A 17,218-nucleotide genomic window follows, 5' to 3' on the forward strand; every position below is an offset into this window, starting at 1 on the left:
AACAAAGGATGAAGACGTGGTAGAAGCAGTTAACACGTCCAGTTTGGTGCGGTGGTGGATCAGAGGCCATGGGCCTGTTTCTCTTCCAAAGGTCCTGGGAACCTCAGTGTGTGGCACGAAGAACTCCTTGAAATACCCGGTCATTTTTAATAAATACCTATTTAATTCTATTTAACTGAAGATGGATCAGGGTTGTATCTGTAAGCAGGATGGTTGTCTGAAAGCTTACGCCAAATAAACAGAACAATCTCTAGACTCAGTACTGGCCTGTTGGCATAAGAGGCTAGTACTACTTGAGCCAGCCGTTATTTATGTTTAAAGCAATCATTTGTATTAACCTGGGATGTTTTTCCTTCAGAAATAAATATACTCAAAGGTCAGATTTTTCTTAAACGTTTGAATTTTGGTACTGCAGTGAACAATAAATATATATATATATATATATATATATATATATATATATATATATATATATATATATATATATATATACACACACACACACAGGTTTGTCAGATTTTCTAAGAAATTTTTCTGCACCCCTACAAAATGGTGTTTTTTAGTCTGTTACTTACATTTAGTCAAAATGAAAGCAGTTTACAATCAGTGTGAATCAAAAATATTCTTAATGGAAGATAAGTTCAGTTCCTGAGGGGGGAGGAATATCGGACATTTTAAATCTGTTACCACAAAAGGCTGTTTTATAATTTATATATACCTTTTCCTCCCATATATATAGTTTTACTACATAGACCACTCAGATTTTTTTTTATTGCCTACATATTTATTATTTAATTTACATTTTTGTAGCTATTTAAAATTGGTTATGATAGTAGAAATATTTGATCGATTAAACTGATCGTCTATTACATTCAAGTAAAATGAAAACAAATGTATGTAGTTGGGTGAAGCACCAGGACAACCGATATCAACTTCCAACAAGTGAGCCTGTCAGTCTGAACTCAGGGAATTCTCTTACGGTGCGTCCGTCGTCACTGTGACGTCATCTTCCTCCAGTTGTTGTTAGCTTACTTGCTAAAGAGGCTATATTTATCAGCAGCATCTAACGCGCGCAGCTGGATCGCTGTCGGTGCAGCGTCTGTGTTTCTTCCCGTCGCCATGGACGACGAGTATTACGGAGGAGCGGGAGACTGGGAAAGCTCGGAGGGACCGCTGGTGAGAGCGGCACTTGTTGCTGTTCGGCTTTTTAATGGCCGTTAGCATTAGCGCGGCTAGCGGGCTAGCATTAGCTCGGCTAGCAGGCTAGCTAAAGAGGCGGATATTGAGTATACTGAGTTTTACCCCAATTTTGTCATTACATTTCACTGCCCCTCTCAACTTTTTTGTGGTATATGTCACCACTTTGTATAATATCAAATGTTATATTCATTTATTGACTTTTAGTTTTGAGATACGTAGAGTTACAACGTATATTTTTATTGATTTGCGCCGAAAACCGTAGCTTCAGGCTGTAGCTGTAACACAAAAACTTTCCTATCCTATTCTGTGTGCGACTGCCTTAACATTTTTTTTTATCCCACCTTGCTTATAAGATATTTGTAATTTGGTCAAAGTGAATGTTAGAAAGGGGGTGTGTTGTCTAGATTTGCCTGCTGCACCTTTTATTTTGGAAGAGCAGAGTTTATTCGAGCCTCATTTTGGATGTCTTCAGTCAAATAAAGTGACACTGGTGGACCGTCCGTGAGATATAGTGAGATACCTTTGCAGGCTTTGAGTTTCTCTGACAGGCGTGTTGTTTAATCTTTCAGGAGGATGGTTACGATGAAGAAAACGATGGGAAAGTTCAGGAGGACTGTCTGCAGAAATTCTCCAGCAGGGATTACATCATGGAGCCCGCAATATTCAACACCCTCAAAAGGTTCTTCTTTCACACAAGGCACAAGTTTTTACTCATATTTACTACCAAGTGGACACCTTGGCCCCTCATCAGGGCATATTATGCCCAGAAAGTTGTCAAGAGAAAATACCTGGCAAATCATAAAGAATACAGATACATTTTACATATGCAAGACTCTAAGCCCCACTGCTTTCATCCTTACTATTTATTAAAGGAAAAGTTATGTTTTGGTGATAAATGATTGTTACCAATATTTGAACTGGCCAGAAGAGGGCATAATTTGTCTACAACATCCACTGAACTGTGCAACATTTACAGTATAGTGCTGTCAAAATTAATTTGCCTTTTTACACATTTAACTGTGACTTTTTGTCACACGTAAATGTTTCAGATCAATTGTAAAAGCAAACAAACATAACTTGAGTTAATTCAAAAAGCAGCTTTTTGTTTAATTAAGGAGAATACATAACCCCTATGTGAAAATGTAATTTATTATCTTGGTATATAATAAATTACCTCATCAATCACTTCTTTTTGGTTCAGTTTCACTAGCCACACAGCCCTGATTATTGTGTGAAGTGCACAATCAGACCACTGCAATTCAGGAAAAAAATTCAGTACTGAAACATGGTGGTTCTATGCTGGTCTGTGGGCGCTTTGCTGCTTTAGGACCAGGACAACTTTCTGTAATTTATATAAAGGTACTGTCTACCAGAAGGTACTGAAGGGAAATGTCCAGCCAACAGTTTGTGACATTAAAGCTGTATAGCCACGTTATATGCTTATAAAAAAGAAAGACGTTTGGCCATGATAAAATAGTTATATACACCAAGCCCCCATCTTGATAATGTTTTGATATTCCTTTTTGTGGATAAAAATAGCCCCCCAAAGGGCACCATGACCAGATATAAACAGACGTGGCGCCATCTACCGGCAGTACCGCAGAACTATCAAAATGCCGATTTGCTTAATTTATAAATTGTAAATAATGCCGGACCGAGCCTGACCCTCTGCAATGCCTCGCAGTAAAGCAGCAGCTTGGTGTGATCAAAGACCAACCTCTATTAATTAAATAAAATGTCCTACAGTAACTTTAAGAGCCTCATATCTGAACATTTACTCACGTCAATCAACTCTATGTTCACATCTGAGCATCGGCAGGTTTAGCGTCCGCTTTAATGAACATCAACGATCAGACTGTATTCCCAGCATCATTCCAGTCTTTTTCCTCTTGGAATAATTAATTAATTTTTTTTTTTTTTTCCCCCACTGGATCTTGGACCCTTCTTCATTGTTTTGCTGGGAGATGCTAATTGCTGTTAGCTGCTTCATTGTTTTAAACCCTGCTGCGTATGCTCAGTGATGTACTTCCCCTGTTATTAAAAACAAACATGAAAGGCTTTATTTACTAACAAATTGAGCAAAAACAAAGCATGAAACACCAAAATAACAACTAATACGCCAGCAGGACTTAATAATCTTTCATAAAAACTTGATATGAGTAATTGACATATAAATAACAAAAAGTAAAATAACGTGGCTTTGCAAGTTTAAGCTGAAGCGCATTTTAGTTTTGCTGCTCGAGTCACAACGATATGAGCAAACCCAGCTCTGAATGGCTCAAAAGAAAAGAAAGCAAACTTAAGGTTTTGGATCCCTGCTAAGATCAGGACTTTAATCCGATTGAGATGCTGAGGCATCAGGCTTGAAAACCCTCTGGATTATAGAAAGTCTGCACACTGACGTAAAGGACTCATTGCTAGCGATCACACTGTGGCCCTTATGAGTGGTGCAACCAGTTACTCTGTTTATTGGGAAATTATATTTTCACATAGTGCCAGACTGGTTTGGATAACTGCCCTCTAATAAATTAAATCAACATGACAGGACTACATGTTTTATTTACCGTATTTTTCAGACTATAAGGTGCACTTAAAATCCTTAAATTTTCTCAAGAATTGATGATGTTCCTTATATATCATTACCATTGTGCTTACTGACCGATTTTATGTGGTACAATGCGCTCCTAAATCTGTTAAAATGTGTAAGTATGTCTTTGTTAAGCAATGAAATGGATATTCGTAGCATTACGGTACACTGTGTCACTACCTGATCGGACCCCTGAGCTGTCTACAAGACTGCCTGACTGTAATGTCTAAACTAGAGGTGCATTCTTGTAAGGCAGCCCTCGCCTGGAGTATGTCCTAGTAATAATAAACCTAGTAATTTATTTCAATATAAATGTTTAGGCCTGTTTATTTTGGCCTTATGCATTAATTAGCATTACCAGATACGTTTTTTAACCACAAAGGTAAACATTGAAGTCCTTCTGTTGCAGATATTTCCAAGCAGGTGGATCTCCAGAACACGTGATCCAGCTTCTCTCTGAGAACTACTCCGCTGTTGCACAGACCGTTAATCTGCTGGCCGAGTGGCTCATTCAGATGGGTAAGAAAGGAAACATCGTAAAGTGATGAGGTACTTTCAGTTTCAGAAACTCTGATGATCTGCTACTAATGTGCAAGTTGTTTTGTTTGGCCTTCAGGTGTAGAACCAGCTCAGGTCCAGGAGCGAGTAGAAAATCACCTGAAGAGTCTCCTGATAAAACACTTCGACCCTCAGAAAGCAGATTCCATCTTCACTGTGGAAGGAGAGGTGGGTTATATGAGGGTCTCATATAAACGGTTATATTAGCTCATATAAAAGTGCAGTGTTTGGTAGAACATTATGTTTAAGGTTTCATTCATTTCCTGTCTGCATAACAATCTATTTAGTTGAATTGACCCTTGGAAATAAATTGCCATAGCATTTAGTTTAGCAGATCCCAAGGCGGTAATAATATCGTAATAATTAAAAAGGTTTTATTGCAACCCCCCATCACCATCACACTATTCCACAATAATGTAATTCTCCCATTGTTGCTCAGCCCCAGTCTGTAGGAACCAATAATCGACCGTCTGCTTTGTTTTTAGACTCCTGCTTGGCTCGAACAGATGATAGCGCACACGACGTGGAGGGATCTCTTCTATAAGCTGGCAGAGGCTCATCCTGACTGCCTGATGCTCAATTTCACTGTCAAGGTACAGCGCTGTTGTTATTCTCACTGGATTTTGTCCCCCGTGAGGAGAGGAGCTTCGTTTTTTTTCTACTTTTTATTTGATATGACATGAGTGACATCAGGTCAACCAGTTTATTTATCATTTCATCCATTAAGTTTAAGCTTGCGTCTGATGGCCTGGTTCTGTATTTATCGTGTAAAGCCTGTAAACGGTCATTAATAAATATAAATAATGCGTTGACGGCCTGAGGTGGTTGGCTGAAGAAGCGTCTTCATAGTTTGTTTGTTTTTCAGCTCATCTCTGATGCAGGTTATCAGGGAGAGATCACCAGTGTCTCCACAGCGTGTCAGCAGCTGGAGGTGTTCTCCCGCGTGCTCAGGACGTCTTTAGCCACGCTGCTGGACGGAGGAGAAGAAAACCTGGAGAAAAACCTGCCAGAGTTCGCCGTGAGTGTTTTTTTTTTTTTATATATTGGTGAAAGAGGACTAAAGTTGTTAGAGTACTCAGTAGGTGTGAAGTAGGTTTTTATCTCTGAAGAACAGACATATAATTAAGATTGACTATTTCTATAGTTAAACATACAAATAACATGTATTTAATCAAAAACATAATTTTCCAAGAGCTATGAGTTGATAATATCCTATATAGTGATTAATCACCTGAAGGATGAAGCATATCTGTGGTCTTGTATCTTGATTGTTCATTTTCTTAATACTGCGATACGTCAGCTTCTGTAGACGGCGTCACAGTCAGTTAAAAGTACCGCAAAATACCAACAAAAAAACCACAGAAGGCCTGATTTCAATCAGTGCTATATTAAAAAAAAAAAGCTCAGCGGAAAACGAATCCTTGCACACGTTCCTTCTTCTCTCCTGCAGAAAATGGTGTGTCACGGGGAGCACACGTACCTGTTTGCCCAGGCCATGATGTCCATCCTGGCCCAGGAGGAGCAGGGCGGTTCAGCCGTTCGCCGGATCAGCCAGGAGGTCCAGAAGTCTGCACACGCCAGGTTCTGTTGTCTTGTCATTGATCAAAAGCACGTTGTATACGTTCTGTTTGCTCTCTGTGGGGTCGGTGGCTGTGCTGTCGGTAACGGGCGTGTTGTTTTTACCACAGGGGCCACGACGCCAGCCAGATAACCCTCGCTCTTGGCACGGCGGCGGCCTACCCCCGGGCCTGCCAGGCTCTGGGCGCCATGCTGTCTAAGGGAGCCCTGAACCCGGCCGACATCACCGTTCTCTTCAAGATGTTCAGCAGCATGGACCCTCCTCCTGTGGAGCTGGTAGAGACGAAACCTCGTCCGTGACGGTCGCATCAAGTCCATGCAAACAGCTGAAGCTCTCTTCTTGTCTTTAGATCAGGGTGCCTGCCTTTTTGGACCTTTTCATGCAGTCGCTCTTTAAGCCCGGATCAAAAATTAACCAGGACCATAAACACAAATACATCCACATCTTGGCCTACGCTGCCAGTGTGGTTGAGACGTGGAAGAAGGTACAGAAAATAATGACGCTCTTCGCCTATCTAGCTGATAACTGTCCACAAACTGTTTTTTCAGATTTGATGTCACATATGAACATAAAGCATATTTGCGAAGTGGAATGAAAATGATAAATGTTTTAAAATTTGTACACATAAAAATCTGCATGTTCAGCCACATCTGCTCTGATGGCCTACTCTGTACTGTCTGTCTGCGACGGTCATTGAAGTTACTTTTAAACTGAATAGTTAGTTTTCCCTGTTTCCCTCGTCTTCAGGTCCACTAGAACAGAAGCCCTTGTAACTTTTTTTCTTTCTGTTTTCAATATCAGAACAAGCGCGTCAACATCAATAAAGACGAGTTGAAGTCAACGTCCAAGGCCATTGAGACTGTGCACAACCTCTGCTGCAACGAGAACAAAGGAGCGACGGAGCTGGTGGCTGAACTCGGCACTTTATACCAGTGCATCCGGTGAGTCAGGCTCAGAAATCCTCAAACGGCTGCCATTTTGGCTCTGAGATGGTTTTATTCGGGGTTCCTATGCAGTATGGAAAAGGATGGGAGGAAGAAAATTCTGAAAAATAATTTCCAGATTCCATCAAGATAAAAATGTTATCTAAAAAAATTGACCTGTTTCTGGTTTGCCAAACACCAATTAGGGTTTTTCTGTCTGGTTTCTAGATTAGATTAGATCAACTTTATTGTCCCAAAGGAAATTGGATTTGGGTTACAGACTCTGGCTGCTACATAGTCCAAACTATGCGTCACACTGCATTCACACATAAAACACTACTATAAAAATTCCATTATAAGACAATAAACAGATACATAAAGAAGCATGTTAGATTATATTCACAGTAAAAATTTGAAGGAAAAAAATAATGATAATAATTAAAGATGTATAAAAACCATTCTTTAAAAAAAAAATCGTTTTTAAGAGATAATAAATGCAAAAAAAAAAAAAAGCATGTCAGTTTAAATGTTGAAATGTTTCGTTGATCATTTCCATGCAGCTACAAAACGTTTTTGCTACAGGAACCGGCTTTCCCTCCGCTCATATCCCTTGTCTGCAGGTTTCCGGTGGTCGCCATGGGAGTTTTAAAGTGGGTGGACTGGACCGTTTCCGAGCCCAGCTACTTCCAGCTCCAGACAGACCACACCCCGGTGCATTTAGCCTTACTGGATGAGGTACGGCTGCGTTTACAGGGCCGGGGGTTAGCTCCTGCAGACGGAAGCAGATGAAAGCTGTCGATGTCCTTCCCCCTCAGATCTGCACGTGCCACCAGCTGCTGCACCCGCAGGTCCTGCAGCTGCTCATCAAGCTCTTTGAGACGGAGCACTCCCAGCTGGACGTCATGGAGCAGGTGGGCGTTGGTGACGCGGTCGTCCTCGTTTTAACCCCTCAGCTGGATTCTTAGCCGGGTTTTGTTCCAAATGCAGCTGGAGCTGAAGAAGACTCTGCTGGACCGGATGGTTCATCTCCTGAGCCGCGGCTACGTCCTGCCCGTCGTCAGCTACATTCGCAAGTGTCAGGAGAAACTCAACACAGACATCTCCCTCATCAGATACTTCGTCACTGAGGTACCTGCTGCTTTGACTTGTGGGTGGGGGAGATGAAATGTTTACATTCTCCTGATTTGTTTCATCCAGATGTCAGATTTATTAATCCATGCCCAAAAGGTTTGCTACGTGTTCCAATTAGATAGAAATAAAACCAGAGATGCGCAACTACCAGGATCTGACTTCCATAACTTCTCTTTATTGACATTTCTTTAATTTTGTAGTAGTTGGCTTTGAAACCATTTCAGATAGGGCTGAACGATTTTTTTCTTAATATTGCGATTTAATGCAATTCTTTTTTTCCAGTTTAATTTATCATGTGTTTTAAAATATATACAAACAACAAATCAATTTGTTTCCTCGCCATGTGGATTAGTTGCTAAAAGACCCACAGCATCTAAACTCGGAGCAGTAATGATTGCGTTCTGCCTACAATTTTGACTCTTCTCTGCATTAACCACAAGCAACAAAAATGGCATCTAAATAAAGATGTTTGTAAACAAGGACTATTTTAAATATGAACTTTTAATGTTTCTATTGATCAGATTATTCAAGAGAACAGCTTTTAATTTAATTGGACATCAATCCTTGTTGAAGATAAAGTGCAAAGTCCAACCAACAAGTCTATGTATTAAACTGATTGACCTATACTTAATGCTATGTATGATTATATAAACTCTAAAACAAATAAAATTAGATTATCTCACTGCTGCAACTTTCTTCCCTTCCATGTGGAGCAAACCCACTTAAAACATATTACCAACACCTAATGGACGTGTCTAATTCACTAATTGTTACATAGCCAAAAATTGCAGACTCTGCGATTTGGAAATTGCGTTTTTTTAAATCACGATTATATTGAAAATGCGATTAATTGTTCAGCCCTAATTTCAGACGACATTGTTTTTTTTAAACTACAAATCAAGTGTGCAGGGGTTTTGTAATCAGCTGTTTTCTCTGCCTTTAAGCTTTAGCGCCGACCTTTTTTGTGCAAAGTTCATCGTGGAGTGCTTGTCTTTAAAGGTGCTGGATGTGATTGCACCTCCCTACACGTCAGACTTCGTGCAGCTCTTTTTACCCATCTTGGAGAACGACAGCATCGCAGGAACGATCCGCACAGAAGGAGAACACGACCCGGTTGCCGAGTTCATTGGTAAGTAAAGCTTCAACTTAGACAGATCTAAATTCCCTGAACACCAAAATAAGTCCAAGAAGACTGTTGAATGTTTAGTTTGCATGGCTAATTCCCCCCCATCCTTTAACCCCCAACATGTGGTTGACTTTTTTCCAGCTCATTGCAAGTCGAACTTCATTATGATTAACTGAGGTGGAGGTCATGCTGAGAATGTCAAAGGAGACGGACTCCAGGGATTGGCTTCAGGCTCTGAAATGGACTTTTCCAGGAGGTGATAAAGGCAGCAGGTCAGGCTGTGAGCCGGCCGGACAGCCACGGTTCAAGGAGAGGCGTCTGAAGATGCAGCTAAATGCCCCCCCCCCCCCCTCTACATGTATATTTTTGTGTTTTCCATGTTCATGCTTTTTTATAATAAAATGTTTAATCTATTTAATTTTCTGACTAAAAACCCCAAATGGAGAAAATCATCATCCATTTATGCTGGAACAAAATAAAAGATGCTAAATGTTAAGTCTGGTTGTTTATACTGTACACAGTCATTCTTTAAAGATGTGGATCAGTTTATTGGCAGTTTGAAACAGCAATGATTCGGTCTTTGTGGTATACATTGTTCAACATAAAGTAGCGTCAACCCAAGTTTGACATTAAGTGGCAATAAGGCACATTAAAGTTGCATTTCCTCATAAGACTGTAGTGCAATAACCAGTAACTAAAAACATTCAGTGCTTGCTTTGGTTTCGTTGAGTCCAATTCCTGCACAGATCAGCTGTTCGTGAGCCAGCATTGAGATTTCTCTGGTGGACAAATGTTTTTACCGATGCGTAAAACCCGCCACCAATTTCATTTAAGTATCATTTCAGCCTGCAGATATCTCTGTAATGTACACAATCCTACTCTGAAAACTAAATCAGAGCTTGGCATCGATTTGTAAAGTATTAAAAAAAAACAAAAAAAAGGATTCCCTTTATAGAAGCATATAAAAATTTCCCTTCACCGCTGTGACAGGAGGACAGATTACAGCAGCGGCCTGACTAAACTCATCTACAGGTAGTCTTTGGGGACGATGGGATCTCCGTACATGCAGTCCTCCTCCAGCGCCAGGTTGTACTTGCTGCCGCTCCCTCCTTTGTAAGCGCTGGTCACAATCCTGAGCCAACCCTTCTCACCCTGAGGACAGAGAAACTGTTACTGAGCACCACAGTCTGCTGAAAAACTTAAGTTAAAAAGCATTAATCAGAACAACTTCTCAGCTTTTTAAAACGGAACAAATTTCACATCAAACCACCACAGCCAAGCGGTGTGCAGATCACTAATGCATCCAATTAGAAGCACTTTACCGCCACCTAGTGGTCAGAGTTATGCTCAGTGCTAGCTAATCTTTTACATTAGGATTTGCCATCAAACTGTAACCTATAGTTAATTTAGTGTGTGACTAACATAAGCCCATTTATGTTTTGAATATAAAGATTTATAAAAACAAAAAAACAAAAAACAAGGTTCTACAATGAGTCCTGAAGACACTGGTGGATTAAATTATAAACTGGTTCTGATTTTCCAGTATAGATTTCTATCTGGCCTTCTTTGAAATTATTTGCTAATGTATTTTTAGGGGCTTCACTGAGATGTGAATAAAGTTTAAAACATCCGTCTGGTTATCTATAATAATTCAGGAGGCTCAAACCTCCAGTAAAGGGCAGTGATTCAACATTACAGTGAAATACTTGTTTCTAGACAGCATTTGGCCCACAATCTGATCATTTTGTGATTACTTAGGGAATGTAGTTATAAAACTGATAGATTCATACCAGTAAGAGATCAGGGGTCATAATCTGTCACATAACTCAACAGGCCCTGTTGGGGCTAGGGGTCAAACCCAAATAAACAGAAATAAGGTTTAGTACAAAGACTTTATACAATTATATCTTGGAGGTTTTTTTATGGCTAGTCACCTCCAGAAATCATGGAAGTACATGAAGCCAACATGTGAGGGACAGAAGTGGCTGAGCGTGGAAATGAGAGAACTCATTTTTAAACAGGACCATTTCTGATGGATCTCATTATGTAGTTTGGTTTATTCCACCTCGGTCTGTTTTAAGGTAAGTTTTTGCTAACAGTGATTCCAGAACAAATACTTTTATGCATATTTTATGTCTTTACTGTTGGTCCCTCTATGCTGTAACCAGCTTAGTCCGTGTCTTTATTTCGGGAGACGCGGGTTTGAATCCCGGTCGCATCAGAAAGTGTGTCGGGCGTAAAAACTATCATGACAACTTCCACACAGACTTGGCACTGTGGAGATCCCTGAATATAAGGACTACTCCTTCAAGGCCGACTTGATTCCATGGAGTTTGTGGTGTAACAAGTGTTTTATACAGAAACGATTAACAGCATTAAAGAATTACACCTTTGTTTCCAGTTAACAATAGTGGAGGTTAACATAAAATGGCCATAATGGCAAAGGGAGACTGTCCAGACTGCAGTTTTCTGCACTTCTTCTGTTGAGGACTCACCCATGGTTCTCCCCAGGAGTTGCGAACGACCCAGTATTCGACCCCGTCCTCTACTCCCCATCCAGCCACCGACACAATGTGGTTGATGAACGCCTCCTCCTGGTATTCAGAGTACAGCCCACCGGTGTAGGCGTCCAGCTGGTCTGTGGCCATAATCCCACAACTGAGGAACAGAAAACAGCGGCTCAGTTGCTGTTTGATTAAAGATCCGCGTTTTACTGGAGCTCAGAAATTAATCACTCATGGAAGAAAAAAAAAAAAACAGTGCATTACGTTTATAATGTAAAACTGAGTTCACCAATACTTTCCTTCAAAGACATGAAAATATGGCAAAAGCATTTTAACTTTCCTGGTTATTTAGATCCATTTATAACATCCATCTTCCCCAGTCATGTAAATCAGATTTTATAATAAGATGCATTTACTTGTGCAACCTAAGCAGGCAAAAAGCTGTTCTGTACAACAGAACCAGCCACACACTAACCATGAACACAGGAACAATGTAAGGAGTGGGACGCAGCCATCTCCATGAAAACATTGTCATGTTTCTGTTTACCAGAAAGCTACTTTACATCAGCCGTCGCAAAAGATTATCTTTTAGGATTTATAAAATCATTTTCTTCAGACCATGTTATAATGGATTCTTGAGAGGTTGTTGGTTTTCTCCAGTGGAAGCAGCTCCTAGTGGGGTGGCTCATTAAAAACTCACTGATCTAAACTTAATGAAGAGAAGAAAAATACAAGATTTCTAAAAAAAGGGAAGGGGGACAAAATGTATGACAACCGAAGCATTTGTCCCAAGTATTCACAAACCATGAACCCTTCCACATTTTGACATTTTACAACTGCAAATGTCAGATTTTATGTGACAGGCTGCACAAAAACAAAGTAGTGCATGTTTGTGAAGTGAAAGACAGATGATACACAGCTTTATCTTTTATTTCAAAAAGGTTTGGCAGCTGCATCCAGTCTCCCTTTGACTCAACCCGTTGCTTTAATTGCAGTGAAAAATGGGATTTCACAAAGATTTTGGGTTATGTCTTTAGGCGCTCTGCACATCCAAAGAAAAACAGGTTTTCCTCCAGGATCACTTTGTTTATCACGATCAGTCTTCCAGTCACCTCAGACCAGATTCCCTGATTCTACAGTTTTATTTTATAAAACATTGTGAAAACTATTCATCCTTTCACTTTCATCTCAACTCAGTTTGGTTATGAGCTGTGTTTGTGGACCCGTCTGCTGTGTGCATCTGATTCTGGACGGTTTTTATGCATGAGTCAAAACAAGGTAGACTTAATCCACTGAATTTTACATTTAAACCTGAATCGTGTGCCACAAACCTGATTGGTCCTCTGGCATAAATCTCTGCCATCATCTTCTCCCTCCCGCTGACAGAGCCGTAGTCTCCCACCTTCCACATCGTGTAGTTCTTGACGATGTTGCACTGTCCAAAGGTGGTGCAGGTGCCACACTGGTTGAAGGGCTTGCATGCTGTGGGGGACACAGAGCATGCGGATGTCTGACTCACACTGGATGCACACGTGCGGCCGTTACTCCACCGGTCTGGGTCCCTTACCCTGGTCTTTCGCCTGGTAGTTGTTGCAGGTCTCGTCTGGGATGCCGTGGGTGTTGGCGTACTCCCAGACTCCGCTGTGATCCCCTCCGTGGCACGTTCCAGCTCCTGCGCAGTCAATCACATGCTGCACAGAGAGATAGGCAGAAGGCCACGCTCCTTTTCTCTTGATGTTGATGCGATCTGGGGGAGGGAAAGATGCTTTAACAATACGTAGCAGTGGTAACCGTAGCCAGTTAGTCCATTAGTCGCCTCTCTGAGAAGAGGCAATGAAACCGCTGCATACACGCAGAGTCATATTTTAGTCCTGTGACGATGCCACAACCGTTCAAAGTGTTTCAGAGCGTGTGACGGCTAAGATGTGCCGACTCATACCCGCCATGGCGCTGGTGCTGCCATGAGCCCAGCAGGAGCCGCAGTACTGGGGGATGTGCTGGTTGCGAGTCGTGCTGACGAAGTTGGTGCCGTTGATGTTCCTCCAGTCCCAAACCTTGGGCAGCTCAGAGATGTTCAGGTACTCATGGGGCAGAGGACCCGTTCTGCAAACGGAGGACACTCGTCAACTTTCTGGGTTTATTTTTACAGTTTGATAAAAATAGATTATTATTTTTTTTTTTTTTAAGTTTACATCCATAATGAGCCTATATTTAATCTGTTACCGCAAAGGCGCATATTTTTGGAGTAGTTGTTGGAACTGAGCCGACATTCTCACTGAAAATGTGCAACTAAAACTGCCGATGTTATTTTTTCACACTTCTGTTTCACTTCTTTGGTTCATAAATAACTCTACTTACAAGCTGCAGAGGAACCGAATCCTCCAGTTCTCCAACGTATTAACAAACACATGCCTACACATCCAGAGAGGCTGTGAAAGATACCTGAGAGGGTTCTGCACGGCTAATATTACCACTTTGCTCCAATATTACTTTCCGTAAACGATGTTTAGGACATATTTGCAGACGGCAGTAAGTGGTGCAGCTGCAGAGGCATTTCTCCATCCTGAACAAGCCAGCAGTGGTTCTTTGACAAATGCGCTACTGAACAATACACAAAAAATAAAAAAGATTTTACCTTTGTTTGTGAAAGTATTTTTTTAAACTACTGTAGGTATTTTGTGTAAATCGATTCAGTCCACTTCACTGGCGTACATCATGTTGTGGTTTTCAATTGGCTCAATTTTAGGCTGATGCGGAAAAAAAAAAAAAAAAAAAAAAAAAAAAAAATCACGCCTTTAAAACAAAATGCATTGTTTTGAAATTTCACGAATAGTTGAAATGTTCATAAACCAGAAACTAAATTTTTGTATTTTAGATTCTTACTAGCTCTGCTCAAAGCAGACCAGATTATTAAAATAATCCTTTAATGCATCACCCAACAGAACGCTGTATCAGATGCCATCTTCATTTGCCCACAGACGTACGGCTGCGGCCCATTTACCCCAGAAACCAGAAGTGGCCAGCTGGAGATTACATCACCTCCAGCTTTTTGGGTCCCAGTTCCCCACACAGCAGGAAAAAAAAAAAAAAAAAAAAAAAAAAAAAAAAAAAAAAAAAAAAATAGGGTTAGGGCTGGTCAATTAGTCGCATTTGCAATTTAGTCGCAACTTTAAAAAAAAAAAAAAATCCAAATTGCAGAGGACTGCAATTTTTTGGCTATTAGGCAGGTCCTTTAGTTGCTGGTAATGTTTAAAGTGGGTTTGCCTCCACATGGAAGGGAAGAGAATTGCAGCTGTGAGATAATGTCATTATTACTTGTTTTAGAGTTTATACAAATTCAATACTTATTTAACAGAAACTTTCAGGTATTGAAAGTACAATTATGTATTGAACAGTACGGGTCAAACAGTTTAATACATAGACTTGTTTATACGTTGCACTTTATGGTCAAGGATTGACATCCTGCTCAACAAGCTATGCTCTGGAATAAGAATATTCTGATTAATAATAATAAACCTGTTCAACTTCTGCTTTTAAATAGTTCTTGTTCAAAAACATTTTTATCTACATGGTGTTTTTGTTTGTGGTTACTGCAGAGAAAAAGTCTTTTAAAAAAAAAAAAAAAAAAAAAAAAAAAAAAAAAAAAAAAAAAAGTCACACAGCCCTAGTTCATTGTGACCTATGTCCTGTAAGCATGTGGCGTGTTCAGACACCAGAGCCAGTCCCTGGCCCTCCTCCTGGGCTTTGCTGCACAGTCATGCCTGTCCCTGTGCTCCTTTTTTTTCCCCACACCACAGGTTTTCCTTCCACTTAACTTTCCATTGATGTGCCTAGACATCAAGTTTCATTAGAGATGTGCATTTTGTGGTTTACCCCGGACAACCGGCTAGTCAGCAGACTAGCCCATAATGGTGTAGGCTGTCTGTCTTTTTACCATTCCTGAATTTGTATTTTTAATTATTGCCATCTAATAAAACTGTTTAAGTAAATAAAAAAAAAGTTATTCTTGGTTTTCATTACCCATAAGTCATAAATCAAAAATCTGCCAAAACAGAATAAGTTTTTTTCTGGGTATGTTGAAGCTGCGTTTTTCACTTGTGAATCTTAAGCTTAAATCAAACTTTTTAATGAAGTTTAAATGTACTAAAATTCCCCCCACAGCAAACAAATATTTCCTCTTTTCGCTTCAGATTGCTGCAGCCTCGGTTCCCGTCACTTCCTCGGTTTTACGTCGGCTAAACCTCGTGATTCGCGGCGAAAATGCCGCCAGGGAAACTTTGACGGTTACGTTTGTTTACCGTAGCCGTTTTAACCTCAACTGACACGGACAAAAAAAAATGAAACTAAAACCCTCACACTTCCTGGACCGCATCAATGGGCGCTTGTTCTATGCCACTATATTAAAAATTAAAAAGTGATTGATAACCAAGAGTGCATTTCAAAATTAAGATATTCCTCATTTGGTTTCTAGAGCGGTTGCTAACGCTCTGTAAACAAGTTAGCTAACGGCTCCCGGTGGCTAACCGACGCTGTCAGGTAAACGAAGGGGGGGGGGGGGGGGGGGGATTTTCCGCGACTTTAAATAATTATGTTCACTTTGAGTTAAAATTGACAAAAAAAAAAAAAAAACATCAAAAACAAACAACAACAAAAAAAACAGACACTCACCTCAGACCAAAGTTGTTTCTCCTCGGTGTGCGGACATAACACGGCTGTTTCTGGCTGAAAAACACCCCGGCGGACACAGCCGAGAAAATGACCGAGAGCAGGACACACGCCGCGGCAGTCCGAGCCATGTCTGGGAGGAAGAGGGCTGCTTAGGCGGACACGGAGAGCTGGACACTGACGGTGTGGGGGCTAGTGTAGTGTGGAGGAGAGATTCTGCACTTATCAGCTGCAGCCGGTGTTCCGAGATTTAGGTCAGGTGACCCAGGCAGCCAATCACGTGTTCCAGCGCCAGGTCACGAGTTACGCGAAAACAATGTGACTGTGTACATTTCAGAGAACAGGAACAAAATTAACCGTAAAAAAAATCCCTTTTTGTTCATATTCAGAAATCCGAAACATTTATAGAATCAACAGACCAGACAGTAAAACAGAAAGCCAGGGGGAAAAATGCAATTATTACATAGTTAAGAATAGAAATGTACTTTATTGTCCCTCAGAGGGACAGTGAACAATAGACGAGAGCATCACCCCAGTTCTAAAGTTCTTACACTGGCTCCCTGTATCTCAGAGAATAGACTTTAAAATGCTTCTGTTAGTCTATAAATCCCTGAATGGCTTAGCACCTTAATACATCACAGACTTCTTATCAGTGTATCAACCCTCCAGACCACTCAGGTCTTCTGGCTCCAGCCTACTCTGCATACCTAGAACCAGAACTAAACAAGGAGAAGCAGCATTTAGTTCCTATGCTCCACTTATCTGGAACAAACTTCCAGAAAATTGTAAAGGTGCGGAAAGCCTGAGTTCCTTTAAATCAAGATTAAAAACACATTTGTTTAGGATTGCCTTCAATTGTTCTAGTTAACTGAATCACCACTTTTTTATTCTTTTTTTGAATCTACATTTTATTCCTACTTGCTTTTATTCTGTTTTATTTTGCTA

At 40.6% G+C, this 17,218-nt stretch overlaps 2 protein-coding genes across 2 annotated transcripts; one reads left to right on the forward strand and one right to left on the reverse strand.

Moving 5' to 3' along the window:
• Nucleotides 1-993: 993 nt before the first annotated feature.
• On the forward strand, nucleotides 994-9,600 carry nelfcd (negative elongation factor complex member C/D). The gene is made up of 15 exons (XM_012881125.3): nucleotides 994-1,176; nucleotides 1,770-1,879; nucleotides 4,197-4,306; nucleotides 4,404-4,513; nucleotides 4,831-4,938; nucleotides 5,211-5,363; nucleotides 5,796-5,926; nucleotides 6,034-6,199; nucleotides 6,274-6,408; nucleotides 6,726-6,865; nucleotides 7,468-7,582; nucleotides 7,663-7,758; nucleotides 7,835-7,975; nucleotides 8,978-9,107; nucleotides 9,246-9,600. Exons 1-15 carry the CDS (start codon nucleotides 1,120-1,122, stop codon nucleotides 9,278-9,280), a joined length of 1,737 nt encoding a protein of 578 aa, XP_012736579.1. The 5' UTR covers nucleotides 994-1,119; the 3' UTR covers nucleotides 9,281-9,600.
• Nucleotides 9,601-9,631: 31 nt separating this feature from the next.
• Nucleotides 9,632-16,438, reverse strand: ctsz (cathepsin Z). Its single transcript, NM_001309979.1, is given in 6 exon segments — nucleotides 9,632-10,256; nucleotides 11,600-11,762; nucleotides 12,940-13,090; nucleotides 13,176-13,355; nucleotides 13,548-13,711; nucleotides 16,277-16,438. Coding segments are annotated over 6 exon segments (912 nt in total). The 5' UTR covers nucleotides 16,405-16,438; the 3' UTR covers nucleotides 9,632-10,130.
• Between the last annotated feature and the right edge of the window lie 780 nt (nucleotides 16,439-17,218).

This window comes from Fundulus heteroclitus, chromosome 20 (assembly GCF_011125445.2).
Source record: "Fundulus heteroclitus isolate FHET01 chromosome 20, MU-UCD_Fhet_4.1, whole genome shotgun sequence".
In the NCBI taxonomy this organism is placed as follows: Eukaryota; Metazoa; Chordata; class Actinopteri; order Cyprinodontiformes; family Fundulidae; genus Fundulus; species Fundulus heteroclitus.